Source organism: Chiloscyllium punctatum, chromosome 45 (assembly GCF_047496795.1).
Source record: "Chiloscyllium punctatum isolate Juve2018m chromosome 45, sChiPun1.3, whole genome shotgun sequence".
In the NCBI taxonomy this organism is placed as follows: Eukaryota; Metazoa; Chordata; class Chondrichthyes; order Orectolobiformes; family Hemiscylliidae; genus Chiloscyllium; species Chiloscyllium punctatum.
The window spans coordinates 65548503-65566399 of NC_092783.1; the positions used below are offsets into that span (position 1 = coordinate 65548503).

Here is a 17897-nt window from a genome sequence, read left to right on the forward strand (position 1 = left end):
GACACAGGTTTGATTCCCGCCTCGGGTAACTGTGTGGAGTTTACACATTCTCTCCATGTCTGCGTGGGTTTCTGCCCACAATCCAAAGATGTGCAGGTTAGGTGAATTGGCCATGCTAAATTGCCCATAATGTTCAGGGATGTGTAGGTTAGATGCATTACTTAGGGGAAAATGTAGAGTAGTAGGATAGGGGAATGGGTCTGGTGGGTGAATCTTTGAAGAATCAGCATGGATTTGTTGGGCTGAATGGCCTGTTTCCTGCTGGGATTCTATGATTTGGAAATGCTGGTGTCGGACTGGGGTGTACACAGTTAAAAATCACACAACACCAGGTTATAGTCCAACAGGTTTATTTTGAAACACTAGCTTTTGGAGCGCTGCTTCTTCATCAGGTGGTTGTGTAGAAAATGAAAAGTGACTGTGCTCAAAGACTGGAGTAAACAAGCTGCAGAATCCAGACAGGCTGCAGCTAAAGATAAAGACCATTGACCCAGCAGCTGCAGACAATACAATATACAATTGAATTTGACAGGAACGGGATCGAACTGAATGACATCCCCAGGTCAATCAGAAACAGAGTTGTTTACCAGACACAGGGGCACCTCACACCTTTATTTGGAAAGGACTTTCTGACCCATGCGCGCCTAACACCTCCAGGAATGGATGCTCAAGGACCACCCTGTATCACCTGATTGGATCCAATTGATCAGGGTGATTGAGGGGCAGTAACTCGAGACCAACCACCATGAAGGGAAGACAGTCCTAAGGCCACCAGGAGAAGACAACCAGATGATCATCACCACATGGATCAAGGCCAAGATCTAGCATGCTGGGATATGATCATCCAGATTTAAGGTAAAGGACAAGACAGTTGATTAGATCTATAGTGTAAATTGTGTTAAAGTAATAAATGATAATATTTATTTAAGAGTCAACTCAGTTTCTTTGCTTGATACAAGTGTTTAAACAAACTATGTGATGACAGTATGTAAAATAGAAAAGTTAGAAGAGCCCAGCAAGTCAGGTACCAGCAGGAGTTGAGAAATTGGTATTTTGGGTATAACCTTTCTTCAGGACTAGGAGTGAGGGTAGGTGGAGTTGTAGATAAGGAGAAGGGGGGTGGGAAGGGTTCTGGGTGGGGAGAGGGGCAGAGTGGTGAGGTAGTGATAGGTGAATACAGGTCGTCGGTACGAACTGTTAGGTCCACAGGAGGAATGAATCCAGTTGGTAGCTGGAAAGTGGGGTCAGTGGGAGGGATGGAAGGGAGGAGGTGGGGCAGCAAAGGGAGTTGGAGGATTAGTGAGAAGGTTATTTGAAATTGAACAACTCAATATTGAGTCGTCCGGGCTGTAGGCTGCTTAGGCGGAAGATGAGGTGTTGTTCCTCCTACAATACCTCATCTACTGTCTGGACAGCTGACAGCCTGAAGGACTCCACATCGAGTTCTCTATTTTCAAATAACGTCCCTTCCCATCCCATCACTCCCTTTGCTGCCCCACCTCCTCCCTTCCATCCCTCCCACTAGCACCTCCTTCCAGCTACCAACCAGATTCATTCCTCCTGGAATGAATGGACCTAACAGTTTGTACATACTACATGTGTTCATCTGTCACTACCTCCCCACCCATAACCCTTCCCCCATCTTCTATTTATCTGCAGCTCCCCTTACCTCTTCCTCCAGTCCTGAAGAAGGATTATACCCAAAACGTCGACTTCTCCACCTCCCGACACTACCTGGCTTGCTGTGTTCTTCCAGCCTCCTGATTATCAACCTTGGATTCCAGCACCTACAGTTTTATTTTGTCACTAACTGAAATAGAAAAGTTGAGCAAATAGAAATGTGGGTCCTTTACAAGTCAAGAAAAAAGAATTTATAATGGGGAATATGAAATAACAAAACTAAAACAGACTCTGTCTCCCTAACTTCATGGACAAAAATCCTACTAATCTCCAAGTAGTAATAGAGAATCTCAGAATTAAAGCATTTTGGGTAATCTGAGATAGAGGATAGGACGAAAATGTGGCTGTCAGAGTTGCTCCTTTTTTGAGGTATTTTGGGTGTTTGAGGTGATTTCCTAAAATTCCAGGAGCAGCAATTACTGTTTTATAAACTGTTGCATTGTTTTGGAACTTTGGGGGAGAAAACATCAAAACAATGGCTTTTTAAAAAGGAAGACAGACAAAAGGCAGTCACCAGATGGTCAGAGAAGGAAACCTATCCTGCTGTCTGACACAGCAGTGAATCTGTACAGTTACTGCCTTTGCTGTTGAGTTCAAGTATCACTGGACATTGGAGTGCATGTGTGAAAAATTAAACAGCAAAATTCTCAGCTGACCTTGGAGGAACCTGTGTGGAAGAGCTCACAGCACAGGAACAGTTAAGTGCATAGATTTTAAATGTATCCTTGCTGTAAATCTACAATAGTGAGTATAGGGGGTTCCTTCTTGATTATATGCTTTACTGAGATCTGTCCCTTGATTAAATTTTTAAAATATATTAAGTATTAAGTTTGCCTGGAGCAGTGTCTTTTTACAGCAAGAAGACAGTGCTATTTTCTGGGTCTGTAGATTGTGAAGGAGCAAATATGACCTTGAGTAGAATGATGTGCTCTTCCTGTCAGATGTGGGAGTTTCCATATTGCTGATGATTATGTCTGCAGGAAGTGTTTTTGGTTGCGAATCCTATCAGATTATATGGATTAGTTGGAATGGCAGTTAGAGGGAATGAGGAATTTACAAGAGCTAGGAGGTATGATGGATGGCAGTTATAGTAAGGAAGAAAAGCCGCAGAGACAGTCAGGTCAATGAGTTAACTCCAGGAAAGTTGGAGGAGTAGGCAGGTAGTGCAGGAGTCTCCTGTGGTTATCCCTATCTCAGATAAGTATGCTGTTTTGGAAAATGTAGGGTGTGATGGACTTTCAAGGGAATGTAGCAAAAATAGTCTCTGGCACCGAGAATGGCTCTAACGTAATGAGGGGTACATCTGGTTCAAAGCAATCGATTGTGATAGTGGACTGTCTCGTCAGAGGCACAGACAGACATATCCGCCGCCGGCAATGAGAAATCAGAATGGTGTGTTGGCTCCCTGATGCCAGATTCAGAGAGGTTGCACAATGTTCTCAAAGGGGAAAGAGACTAGCAGGAGGTCATTGTACACATTGGAGCCAATGACATATGAAGGAAAAATGAGATTCTAAAGGGAGAATATAGAACGTTGGGCAGGAATTTAAAAAGGAGGTCCTCGAGGGTAGTAATATCTGAATTACTCCTGGTGCTACAAGCTAGTGAGAGTAGGATTAGGAGGATAGAGCAGATGAATGCATAGCTGAGGAGCTGGTACATGGGAGAAGGATTCACATTTTTGGATCACTGGATTCTCTTCTGGGGTAGAAGTCACCTATACAAGAAGGACGGATTGCTTCCGAATTGGAAGGGGACTAATATAGGTAGAGTTGCTCAAGGGGATTTAAACTAGGGGGGTTGGAATCCAGGGAGATAGTGAAGAAGGAGATCAACCTGAGAGTGGTACGGTTGAGAACAGAAGCGAGTCAGTCAAGACAGGCAGGGACAAAGCAGAGAACAGGGGAGGACTGATAAATTAAGCTGCATTTATTTCAATGCAAGAGGCCTAACAGGAAAGGCAGGTGAACTCAGGGCATGGTTAGAACATGGGACTGAGATATCACAGCAATTACAGAAACATGGCTCAGGGATGGGCAGGACTGGCAGTTTAATGCTCCAGGATACAAATGCTACAGGAAGGATAGAAAAGGGGGTGAGAGGAGAGGGAGTGGTATTTATGATATAGCATTACTACTGTACTTAGGGAGGATATTCCTGGGAATATATCCAGGGAAGTTATTTGGCTGAAACCGAGAAATAAGAAAGGGATGATCACCTTATTGGGATTGTATTATAGAGCCCTTCAATAGTCAGCAGAAAATTGAGAAACAAATTTATAAGGACAACTATAAGAATAATAGGGTGGTTATGGTAGGGGATTTTAACTTTCTTTTAACTTTAACAGATCTAAAAGTTGCAGTTCTAAATTTGAGGAAGGCCAATTTTGACGGTATTAGGCAAGGACTTTCAAAAGCTGATTGGGGGCAAATGTTTGCTGGAAAACAGGAAGCTTTCAGAAATGCGATAACGAGAATCAGAGACAGTATATTCCCATTAGGGTGAAAGGAAAGGCTTGTGGGTTTAGGGAATGGTGGATGACGAGAGAAATTGAGGTTTTGGTTAAGGAAAAGGAAGTATATATCAGGTATAGACAGGATAGATCAAGTGAATCCTTAAAAGAGTATAAAGGCAGTTAGGAGTATACTTAAGAGAGAAATCAGGAGGGCAAAAAGGGGCCATGAGATAACTTTGGCAAATAGGGTTAAGGAGATTCCAAAGGGATTCTACAAATACATTAAGGACAAAAGGATAACTACAGAGAGAATACAGCCCCTCAAAGATCAGCAAGGCAGATTATGTATAGATCTGTAGGAGATGGGGGAGATACTAAATTAGTATTCTCCATCAGTGTTTATTGTGGAGAAGGACATGCAAGGTAAAGAATGTGGTGACATCTTTTTAAAACGTCCATATTAGAGAGAAGTGTCCTTCCAAAATGGACAACCTCACACTTGACAGTGTTGTACTCCATCTGCCACTCCTCAGCCCAGCTCTGCATCATATCTTTTCAGCCGACAACAGCCCTCCTCACTATCCACAACTCCACCAATCTTCGTATCATCTGCAAATTTACAGACCCACCCTTCGACTCCCTCTTCCAACACTCAGATGTAGATCATTAGATTCAGGGGAAAATGTTACCTTGTTATGGATATTAACTACCTTGCAGTTTTGCTTACTCCAATCCTTACTGGACTTCCACGGACGATACTTGGGAGTATTGCCTGCAGCTTGGTCTTCTTGCCTAAGGAAAGATATACCTGCTGTACAGCCAGTGCAATAAAGGTTCACCAAATTAATTCCTGAGTTAGAGTGATGTTCCCATGAAGATTAAATAAAAGGCCCCTTATCCCCATGAATAGACAATGAGATAAGTTTCCATATCCCACACATCCAATTTACCCATTTCAGCAAGGGAACAGTCTGGCAGGATGGGGAGGGAGAGAGAGAGAGAGAGAGAGAGAGAGAGAGAGGAAAGAGAAGTCGGTGGGGTGGGGGGGTGGTGGGAAGAGAGGGAGAAAAGGTTAAGGAAGAACTGGGGAATCTTTTGTACTCATCCTGTCTCCTAAAGCACATTATCAACCTTACCGACCAGCTGCAGCTAGTGCAAGTCGTCCTTGTCTGTCATCTGGAATGCTGTAGCTCCCATCACACTGCTCCTCAGTGGACACTGAGCCACAGTCTAGGGCAGTAATGAAATAAATAACTCCAATTGTCAGTGTCCAGGTTAAATTGTTTTTTAAGATTCCCTACAGTGTGGAAATAGGCCCTCTGGCCCAACCAGTCCACACCGACCCTCCAAAGAGTAACTCACCTAGACCCATTTCGCTTTGACTAAGGCAGCTAACACTATGGGCAACTTAGCATGGCCAATTCACCTGACCTGCACATCTTTGGACTGTGGGAGGAAACCCACGCAGACACGGGGAGAATGTGCAAACTCCACACAGACAGTCACCCTTGGCTAGGATCGAACCTGGGACCCTGGTGCTGCGAGGCTGCAGTGCTAACCACTGAGCCACCGTGCCACCCAAGTATTCATCAATACTTGGTCAGGATTGGAATTGCCCATCAATCTATTTCAATCTGAGACAAAGTTTTGCTACCAGGTTTTTGCAAATCTCAAAAGCAGAACTTACACCGATCTTTGATCCACTAACTTGACTGGTCATTTTATTCCTCTTCAGCATCATTTTGCAATGTTGTGGGACTTCCCCTCAGCCAGAGTGACATTGCAGGGAGACAGAATAACATCAGCATCTTTAGCCACTCCAGCCACACCAATGACCAACTCTGTGACAACCTGAGGCACTGAACCCATCAGGGCAGTGAACTTGGATGTGGACCAGGATCAGGATACTGGGTATCTCAGCCCCTGGTCCCTGTCCCCCACTATTTATCTATACTTCTTCATAGTCCCAGTGGGTGAGGCTCAAATGTCTACACTTCAATGAGGCTTCAACAGAAGGAAACAGTAAATCAATCAATGTAAATCAGTGAACACAGATTCACCACAAAAAGACAAGAAACTTCTTCAGACAGAATAAAAACAAGAAATTTCTCTTCCCATACAATATATTCAATATACAATGAATATATACAGCACCACAAAGTAACAATAGCGTGAAAATATTCAGCGTAACATTTGTAAATTTTATCATTTAACATAATGTACACAGACATATACAGTTTCAATATACAATATAAATATCTTTAGACTATTACCATGTTCTCTAAATCACACAAATGTCAAACTGGAATTAATTGTTGATCAATATTCCAACTATAAACACTAGAGTACAACAATTACGGGTAGATCTTAATCAGGAATGAGGAGCCCACTCCCAGTGGAATTTAACTCTATGGCTCTGATAACTCCTGGTAATTTTATGCTTTAGTTCTGACCTTGAATGACTGAGTGGCACCAACACAGGAATAAAGGGGAGGATGGTCAGCAGATAAACTGGTGGAATAGTAATAGACAAATCTGCTGTGATACTATTCCAAAACTTTGATAGGTAATTGCTGTTTTCTCAAGAGATTGCTCAATCTCTTTTCTCACATTGATTTGATTTAACATTAGTTTTATAGAACTTTTCTCTCTATATTAAAATCATATCTGCAAACTCTTGACTTTTGACTTTATAAGCTTCTCATTGACACCAGAAGATCCAATGACATTTGTGTATCGTAATCCATCCACCCTATGAAGGAGCTCAGTGCCACCCTGGTGCACGGTGTCATGACAACGTGATAAATTTGTAAAGACTGGAACTCAGCAAAAAATACAAGGCACCAGGAGAAACTTGTGCTAATTATTTGACTGCAGTGCTACATGTTCTCAATAAGTGTCTCCTCTATGTTCCAAACGTTAAAACTGACTAACCTTGTGTATCTGTGCCAAGTCAGCAGAAGTCCCCTGAGAAATATAGGGATGATTGACACTGCAAAGCTGATAACTTTAAGCCTCATCTCTGCTGTTGACATTCCACCGATGTCTCTGTTTTGATCAACGTTTATATAGAGACTTGGTAGTGACTATGTCTAAAGCATTAGTTACTTGTCAGTGCGACTAGTTAAGTGCCAGTAAATGTTCCTTTACACTACATCCTCCAATATACTACTTAAAAGTCTCTCACCATCTACTCCCTTTCACACAGTCCAAGATGTCAGTCTGAACGAAGTATTACTTACTGCATTCACCTTAATTTAAAATATTAAATAGAACTCTCTTCCTCTTCTCCAGCCTGATAATACTAATTACAAACAGTAAATAAAAGCAGTAGGCTATTTGGCCCTTTGAGCTTTCTCTGCCTTTCAATATGATCATCCAAAAGTTGCGATTTCAAATAAACTGTTGAACTATAAGCTGGTGTTGTCTGACTTCTGAAGTAGAGTTTACATAGCCACTGGCCCCACTGGAGTTGAAGGATTGTACTGCAAGCAAGCTCCCTCCTGCCCCACATTTTCTTACATCTAGTTAATGTTAATACATCTGCTTAAGTGTAAAGAATTTCATCTGAAAGCAGATTAGTGTAATTTTCAATAAATGAATTAGATAAATACTTTTGAAAGGATAAAAATGAAGTGGAGGAGGAATGGGACTGATTACATAGCTCTACCAAAAGAGCTAGTACAGGTGTGAGGAGTTAAACAGCCTCCCTTTGGGCTGTATATAATTCTGCCTCTGGATTAAATAGCGAACTTCTAGGAATAATAAAGTGCAATAAACAATTATAACTCATCCAACTGATTGTACAATTTATCAACACTTTAAAGCTGAAAACTATAAATCTTTGAAAACAGTAGGATCTAACTACACCAAATCTAAAGAAATTGCAATGGTACATTCTCACTGTGCTTACCATCTTGTGCTAAACATTAACTGAGCTCCACAGAACATCTAAAATAATTTGCTCCCCAGACACACACACTTATCACGCTACCTAAAATACCAACATCGACAGAAACTTTAACTACTGACATCTAACACGAATACATCAATATCTGAACATTATACAGAATGCAACGATTATTACTCAGCACCAGGAATTTGCTGCTTATTTGTTGAAGTTGTTACTTGTATATTTTGAGCTTTAATACTGTAATTTATAAACCAACACTGATTTTTCAGTGACGGTGAGACCAGCTGCCACCTACAAGTCAATCATTAAACAATATCAACAAAGTTGAAAAAGCTGAGGGGCACAATGGGTTATGTTGGCACTGCATGTTGATGCATTATGTGTTGACTCTTGTTGGGCAGAACTTGCCTGACTCAGCTGTGGCTTCCATCCCTGTGACAAAGAAGCAGTGAAACTCAGTTGGAACACTTTATGAGAAGAATCTGTTTGAATAACATTTGAGCCATAAATGGTTTCTGCTGTTCTCATGACTGCAAATTCATTCCGGGTCTGCCAGAACCCAAATGATTTCAACCAGAAACTGCTCACAAGATCTCAGCTTGTAGAATGACCCTCTTCCCACTGTCTCCCTAAAAAGGTTCAAATTCTGTATTACAAGGTGAAATTACAATAGTAGACTATGGGAGCCAAGTGATGTAGATTTCACATAATGGAACGTTAACTGAAACCAGAAAGGAAAGCAGGTGAAGGGGAGGGTGTAGGGCCAGGAGACCACATGCCGACCAAATCAGTATGAAGTAGAAATTTTGGCTCTCTCTTGAATTTGTATCTCTTGCAAACTGTCCAGAGGAGTGAAAATGACAAGCTTTAACAAAAAAATTATTCTTTAAACAATAATCAAGTTCTATACCATCAAACAATTAAAAACAATGTGTAAGGACACCTACTTTACACTGTTAAAAATCACACAACACCAGGTTATAGTCCAACAGGTTTAATTGGAAGCACACTAGCTTTCAGAGCGACGCTCCTTCATCAGGTGATAGTGCAGGGCTCAATCCTAACACAGAATTTATAGCAAAAATTTACAGTGTGATGTAACTGAAATTATACATTGAAAAATTGATTGTCTGTTAAGCCTTTCATCTGTTAGAATATTGATAGTTTCACTTCTTTCATGTGCAAATCACAAAACCTTTTTTTAAAGTTGCATTCTCGGGTTAGCTGTTAACAATGGTGATAGCTAGGCAATATGTTGAAGGTGTTGGCCCCCTGTGTTCTCTGTCTATGCCATGATGTTTAGATTGATTCTAATCTAAAAAGTGAGATAACAGAGTTTTACATAAATTCATGCAGTTTTTGAGCTCAAGAGTTCTACATGAATGTATGCAGTTTTTGAGCAAAGTACAACGTAACTCTGCAAGTACAAATTCACCCCAAAAATATATGTGTGTGCATGTGGGTCTTTGTCTGTCTGTGTGTGTGTGTCTGTCTGTCTGGGGTGGGGGTTGTGAGTGTGAGAAAGTGTGTGTGTGTGTCGTGACTGCAGAGTAGGTCTTAAGTCTGTAAGGGGATGCATGTGTGAGCGTGGGAGTGTGTGTGTCGGTATCTGTGTGCGTGTCTGTGTGTACCTGTGTCCATGTGTATGTGAGAGTGTGTGTGTGTAGGAATATCTGTGTGTGTGTGCGTGTAGTGCAATGGTGATCACCTGTAATGTGACATGAGCAGAGGCTGATAGCTAAGTTCTGTACCCATAGGGAGGGCCTCAACCGGGACCTTGGGTTCATGTCACATTACAGGTGATCACCATTGCACTACACGCACACACAGATATTCCTACACACACACACTCTCACATACACACGGACACAGGTACACACAGACACGCACACAGACACCCACACACACCGTCCCACACTCACACATGCACCCCTCACAGACTTAAGATACTCTGCACTCACTACACACACACACACACACACACACACACTTTCTCCCACTCACAACCCCCACCCCAGACAGGCACACACACACAGACAAAGACCTACATGCACACATATATTTTTGGGGTGAATTTGTACTTGCAGAGTTACATTGTACTTTGCTCAAAAACTGCATGCATTCATGTAGAACTCTGAGCTCAAAAACTGCATGAATTTCTGTAAAACTCTTATCTCACTTTTTAGATTAGAATCAATCTAAACATCATGGCATCGACAGAGAACACAGGGGGCTAACACCTTCAACATATTGTCTAGCTATCACCATCGTTAACAGCTAACCTGAGAATGCAACTTTAAAAAAAAGTTTTGTGATTTACACATGAAAGAAGTGAAACTATCACTGTATTCTAACAGATGAAAGGCTTAACAGACAATCAATTTTTCAATGTATAATTTCAGTTACATCACACTGTAAATTTTTTGCTATAAATTCTGTGTTAGGATTGAGCCCTGCACTATCACCTGATGAAGGAGCGTCGCTCTGAAAGCTAGTGTGCTTCCAATTAAACCTGTTGGACTATAACCTGGTGTTGTGTGATTTTTAACTTTGTACACCCCAGTCCAACACCGGCATCTCCAAATCATGACTACTTTACACTGTATGTGTTATTCTGAATGGGTTACTAAAGATCATTTTACACTTATTTACGTGTGACTACTTGTGCAGATTTTGGAAAGTTAGGGTCCAATGACAGAAAAGGAGAACCAAAGGTAAACACAGTCAGGTGATTAAGGGAACAATGATCATTACAGAAATGATACTAGTAATGGCCTTGCAAGTTCTCAGGGACTGCTCTCATAATAACTGACTGAATTTACCATTCTGTTACCAGTTTTTGTGCTTTAGTCGAGATCTTTACCTACAGATAGAGCTCGATTTGTAGGATAATCCTCCGAGGTTAGGATACAGTGTGTTCACTGGAACTTCAGAGCCTGCATCACTTACACACAGGTGCTATCAGTCCACACATGCTCAAACACAGGGTTAGTAACAAATCCATACAAGGCCTAGTATCAAAGCTTCAATGAGATCATTAATACAGCAACAACATTAATAACAAAACCAAAGACAAGCTTAACATAGCTGGACTGACACACCGAGCACACACTCATACTGACTCATGGCAAGTACACAACACTTACACGCTCAGTTAGTACACAGACTCATACTGACTCTGGTTAGTACATGCATTGCTTGTCTTCATAAATGGCAGTATATGGCATGTACGTGCAGATGCAGACCTAACATTTGTGCTATTTCAGGGCTGATATGGTGTTTGGAGTAATATAGTGCAGCAGATGTCGCTCTTGTGCTGATTTTGGTTCAGGATGTGCATTTCCTGTACAGTATTTGCATTATCTGTACCTAAACTCAGTTTTTATTTCATCTGCTACTGCTGAAGGGGCCAGGGCACAATCTTCAGCATTGATTCGAGTAAGAGCTAGTATACTTGTCTTGATGCAGGTTCAGCATATGTAGTGTATGTGCAGATAAAAGGTGAGTATATACATATCTGCGCTGATGCAAGGCTGGTATATGTGGTATTTGTGCTATTACAGGTATATGTGTATGACTGATTTGATACAAGGTAATATATTCAATGTTTGCTGATATAGGGTCAGATCAATTACAGTGATTCCCATTGTAGCATTGTACATGCAGTGCCCGCACTGCTACAGGTCCAGTCTATCATTGGCTAATTTACATAATTGTGTGTTTTTTTTAAACCAGTGGAGATCAATGTCAAATTGACCAGATTTCAATCAATGGTGCTAGTTATAGGTTGTTTTCTCCAATTACAACCTGCTAATTAATCGTTACACCTCTCACCAATTCACTCAATATTATAACTATATTAGATGCTGATTTCCCTCTTGAAAGCCCAGCTTACAGTTCTGATTCAGGAGTGCCAGCGGACAGGTAACCAATGCAGTATCGTCCATTAGCAGCAGTCATCTCCAGCGGTGATATACTGTCTGGCCCATTATAGGAGCGATGAATAGGCATTGGTGAGGGAGTCTCACTGGGGACCTTACTCAGGATGAATCGAGTCTCATCGTGATCATCCAAATTGGACATATCTTTCATCATTCGACCTCTGTTGTAGGAGACTGATAAAGTGTTGGACCCATCAGACACGAGATGGAAGTGCCGGACAATGAAAACAATAGGAATGGGGAGAACTCCCAGCACAATCAGAGTTACAGTCAAACCCAGGGCCCAGCCCGGGAATATCAGGAACCTCTCCATAGCCTGTTCAAAGAAAGGAAGACTCTTAATTGTTGATCAATACACTCAACTAGCAAAAAGGTAACTGGATTATGATAGGGTTATGGGTAGTGCCTATAGCCAACTGCAATCCTAAACTAGAGGGAAATTTAGAGATCATCACTGATGAGGCTAATCCATAGAGATCCTGTCCCATTATAATTTCCTGTTCAATTCTAACACCTCACTGTCAAATGCCAGACAGCTCAGGATCTGCTTGGAGGCACATTTCCAATCCCCAGCATCTCACCAACCCTAATCTCACAGAAACACTGCACCGACCCCATTCCTAAGCAGCTCCCACCCCAGCGACCCCATCCTCACATAGCCCCACCACCACCAACCCCATCCTCACACAGCTCCAATGCACCGACCCCATCCCCACAAAGCTCCCACCTCACCATCCCATCCCTACACAGTCCCCACTCCACCATCCACATCCCTACACAGCCCCCAACGCAGCAACCCCACCCTCTCACACTGACCCCATTCCCCCAACATCCCACTGCATCCCCAACACAAACTCTTCACACACCCCTCATAGCCCAGTGATTTGATCACTGCCTCTACACATCCAGATTCTGTCCTTTGGAAAGTAATCACTTCTCACTGCAACCATAAGACCAATGTATCTTTGTATTCGAGAATATTAACATCAGATATGCCATCTTTCGATTACCTCCTCCATTATCCAGGCATTGTATCCTGGTGGAGTGATCCCCATCTGAATAATACTGGCCAACATCAGAATGACCATGGCCAGAGGAGAGATGTACTTCCAGGTGTAATAGTAATATCTGTATGGAGTGAAACCCAACATTTCTGTCAACTCCTGCATGAATCTGGAAAACAGCAGAGTTTATGTTAGCTGGTACCTTATGCTCGCAATAGTTGGATTTCTGCCTTTGGCTGTTGCTCACTGCCAACAATGTGTGCTGATGTAGCAGTTCAAATGACAAGACCCTCCATTATCTGTAATTATGGCATCAGTATTGGAATTTATTTATTGAGCAAATTCATATTCTCAGAGCCAAGTTATCACCTCCTCACTTGCTCAGTTTGAGGTGAATGTGCTCAGTCTTGAGAGGGGCCACTCCTCAGTAATCAGCAGCACCGTGAGAGTCTCTCTGCAAGAGCATTACAGCTTTGTCCTGAGGCCTCAATGATGGGGCTGGCTGCTGGCTGCTCAGCAAGGACTACTCTCACTGTAATACCTAAAAGGCCTGCCATTTGACAGATAGGGTTTGTCACAAATAACTTTTTGTGAAATCATTAGCTGGAACATAGAATATAGGAGCAGTGAAGTCTTGTTACAAGATTTTAAAATATTGGTGTGGAATATGGAATATGGAATACTTTGTGTAGTTCTGATCACCACACTACCAGAAGGATATGATTGCACTGAAGAGGGTGCAGAGGAGATTTACCAGGATATTGCCAGGAATGAAAATCTCAGTCTCAGAGACTACATAGTCTGGGGTCTGGGATCTGGGATCTGGGATTTGGGATTAGGCAAAATTGAGGATTGCAGATGCTGGAGATCAGAGTCTAAATTAAAATGGTGGTGGAAAAGCACAGCAGGTCAGGCAGCATCCGAGGAGCAGGAAAATCGACATATCAGGCAAAAGCCCTTCATTAGAAATGAAGACAGGGAGCCTCTGAGGTGGAGAGATAAATGGGAAAGAGTGGGGCTGGGAAGAAGGTAGCCAAGAGTACAATAGGTGGATGGAGGTAGGGATGAAGGTGATAGGTTGGTAGCTCTTCAACCATGTCCTGAAAGAGACTCGCTACCAACCTATTACCTTGGCAAACAAAAATCTCTCTACCTCTGCCTTAAAAATATTTGAACATTCTGTATCCACTGCCTTTTGAGAAAGGGAATTCCAAACACACACCCAGAGAGGAAAAAAAAACATTTCTTCATTTCTATATTAAATGGGTGCCCCAAAAAAAACATTTTCCCAAATGCCCTCCCACTCTGACTTTCTCCACTTTGCCTGCCTCATTTCCTACAACTCCTCCCTGTAGGGCTGGAAATATACTATTCCAGAAAGTTCTCTGCACACACTGCAAGAATTTCTCCCGTTCCATGCCCCACACTCTAATGTTTTTCCCCAGTCTGCCCCTGGGTAATTGAAAATGGCTTGTCCATTTTCATATTCTTCTTACAAACCTCTTTACTAATTCCTTCTTTCTATATGGAGTCTATAATAAATACCCAGCAAGGTCACTGCTGTCTTCATGTTTCTCACTCTAACCATTTAATTTCTACTACAGAAACTGCATCTCATGTATGGGCAATGTTACTATCTTTGACCAAGACTGCTACACCTCCTCCCTTTCTAACCCACCCTGTTTCTACTGAACACTTTATAACCCAAGTTATTAAGTATCCAGTCCTATTCTGGCTTGAGCTGTGTTTCTGTTAATACTACTATGTCATATCCTCCTAGTGCAATTTCTGCTTCCAGTTCTTTGAAACTGGGTTGTCCACAATCCCCTTCTCAGTTGTAGTTAGTGAGCTGAATTCTCTCAGAATTCTCCTCGATCAGTTCTCAACACCTGCCTCTCTGATTCATTCTTGTAATTCTGATCTCCTTCTCAAAGAAGCTCACATCATTACTAACATGTGAAAAGAAGATCTGGTCACATTACTCCAGTTCTGACTTGATCAGAGCTTTAGAAAAGGTTCAGAATAACCTCCCTGATTTTATGATCAGTATCACAGAATGCTGTAGAATAAGAGGTGGCCATTCAGACCAGTACACTTGCACATCTCTGTACAAGCAATTCACCTTGTGTCATTCCGTTATGATATAATAATCACCATCACTCAAATAATTTCCTACTGACACTTACTTTACTTGGTGCACCTCATTTCCAAGAACTAGGTCTAGCAGTGCATCTTTTCTCATTGGACTGGTAACATACTGCTGCAGAAAACTGTCATGGACACACCCTAGAAATCTTTGTACCTTTCTGCTTTTTGCATGACTACTATCCCAGTCTATTTTTAGATAATCAAATACCTTCATTATAACCACTCAAATTCTTGCATCTCAATGCTGATGTAAATTGTTCCTCCACATCACTGACTGATAGTCTACAGACTATTCTCAGTAGAGGGATTTCTTCATCCTCAAATAGATTCTTTCCTTGATCCCTCTGGGGCAACCTCTCTTTTCAGTTCTGCAATATTCTACTTAATCAATACTACCTTCCCTCTCTTCAGTTCCTTATTTTTATGAGTACGTTGCATCCAGGAATATAACTGTCCTGGATACTGTAACACAGTAAAATTTCATAATTTGCTGATGACACCACACTTTGAAGTGCAGTTAACTGCCAAGTTAATAACAATTTACTGTAACAGGAGAAAGAGAGGCCAGCTGATCAAATTTAATACAGAGGAGTGTGAGGTGATGCATTTTGGCAGAAGGGATGGAGAGAAGCAACACAGACTTAATGAACCAGTTCTAAAGCGTGCAGGGACACATCTGTCATGATTTTTCAAAGTGGCAGGACATATTGAAGCAAGCACATGGGACCATGGACTTCATAAATAAAGGTATTGAGGGAGATTTTCTCTTAAAATGGTGGAATAGATAGGAGGACTAAGTGGGCTCCTTCTTTTCTTATCTCCCTTGGTCTTAAGGAAGCAGAGATGATGGTTACGCAATGGGCAGCAGCCTGGACCAGTTAGAGTAACAGTTTAATGGGGATTATAGCATTAAACAAAAATACACTTTCTTTGCTCTTAGCTTTAATGAAATATATATCAGAGGATTTGAGAAGACTTACTTTTTTGTCCCATAGATCCATGAAACAGAGATATTTTCCAAAATGACCACAATTGTGAGGGGTAATGTAGCAGAGTAGTCATCGAACATGGTGACAAAGTAGTTCCCAGAACGTTGAACGAATATTAGTCCGACTGAGAAAGCGATAATTGTGCAGCCAACTGTGAGAACGAGGAGAAATTAAAATTGATCACAAATAATCATTGCATAATTAAATAAACAGAAGCTCTTTTTGCAAACAGCTTCAGAAGCTTAAGAGTTCAGGCCATGAAAGTCTTTATTTCACTAAAAATTTCTCTTTAAAATGCCACCTCTGTCAGACCATCACTCAATGGCATGGTCTGAGAGCAAATGCTAGTGGGGGTGAATACAGTAGTGACCAGTGAGACACAGCAGGGATCAATATGAGGATCCCAGCTATTCACAATATACAGTCATGATTTAGATGAGAAAACTAAAGGTTACATCTCAACATTTGCAGATGGTACACAGCTGGATGGGAAAGTGAGCCATGAGGACGATGCAGAGATGTTATAGTGTGATTTGGTTTGAACACACTGAGTGAGTGTGCAAATCCATGACAGATGCAGTATAATGTGGACAAGTGTGACATTATTCACTTTGGCAACAAAATTAGGAAGGCTGATTATTATCTGAATTGTAAGTTGAGAAGGGGAATGATCAACGAGACCTGAGTGCTCTCATGCACCAATTACTGAAAGTAAATCTGCAGGTGCATGAAGTGGTAAAGAAGACAAACTGCATGTTGGATTTCATAGCGAGAGGATTCGAGTACAGCAGCAAGGATATCTTGCTACAATTATTTAGGAGTTGTTAAGGCCACATCTGGAATATAGTGTGCCGTTTTGGTCTCCTTATTGGAGGAAGAGTGTTCTTGTGGTGGAGGTAGTACAGTGAAGGATTATCAACTAAAGTCCTGGAATGTCAGGACTGACATTTAAGGAGAGACTGAGTCAGTTAGGATTGTATTCACTGGAATTTAGAACAATGAGGGGAGGAGGATCTCATTGAAGCCTACAAAATTCTAACAAGATTCAGCAGGTTAGATGCGGGAAGGATATTTCCAATGGTGGGAGAGTCCAGAACCAGAGGTCAGGTTTAAAGATATAGGTAAACGTTTTAGGAAGAAGACAAGGAAAAATTGCTTCACCCAGAGGGTGATGAGCCTGTGGAATTCACTATCACAGAAAGCAGTTGAGGCCAAAGTATTGTATATATTCAAGGAGTTAGATATAGCTCTTAGGGATAAAGGCATCAAGGGATACAAGGAGGATGAGATTAGGGTATTATGCTTAATGATTAGCCATGATCATATTGAATGGTGGTGCAGGCTTCAGGGGTGGAATAGCCTGCTCCTATTTTTCACGTTTCAATGTAAATTTCTTCATGCAAACTATTGCGAAACTTTAATATCCTTTGCACCAGACAGTTCTGGTTTATCCATCACAAAATAATGTTTTAGACTAAAGTAGGCACGTTTTGATTTCTCAGGGAAAAAAAGATATGAACAGCAGGAGATTAAGTGGAGTTGGAGGCCAAGATCATTCATGATCTTATGAAATGGTGAAGCATGTCACTGCTGCTGGAACAGTTCTACATGATCTACTCCTGCTCTTACTTCTTATTTTGTGTTATTTTAATGGGACAGTGTTGATGGAATTTTAATCTTGTGCAAGTCATGGTTCAATTGATAACACTTCTGACTGAGAAGTGTATGAGACGAATCATGGGAACATTGCCATCATTAATATGGGAT

The 17897-nt window shown here is 41.5% G+C and overlaps 1 protein-coding gene across 1 annotated transcript in view; it reads right to left on the bottom strand.

The window, feature by feature from the left end:
• Positions 1-10556: 10556 nt before the first annotated feature.
• The window catches only part of slc6a17 (solute carrier family 6 member 17), a 91319-nt gene continuing 83978 nt past the window's right edge, over positions 10557-17897 (bottom strand). Inside the window, exons 10-12 of the mRNA XM_072563966.1 lie at positions 16122-16281; positions 13000-13162; positions 10557-12305 (exon numbers count right to left, since the gene is read on the bottom strand). Coding sequence (XP_072420067.1) covers positions 11940-12305; positions 13000-13162; positions 16122-16281 — 689 coding nt within the window. The 3' untranslated portion in view covers positions 10557-11939. The remainder of the gene's footprint in view (positions 12306-12999; positions 13163-16121; positions 16282-17897) is intronic.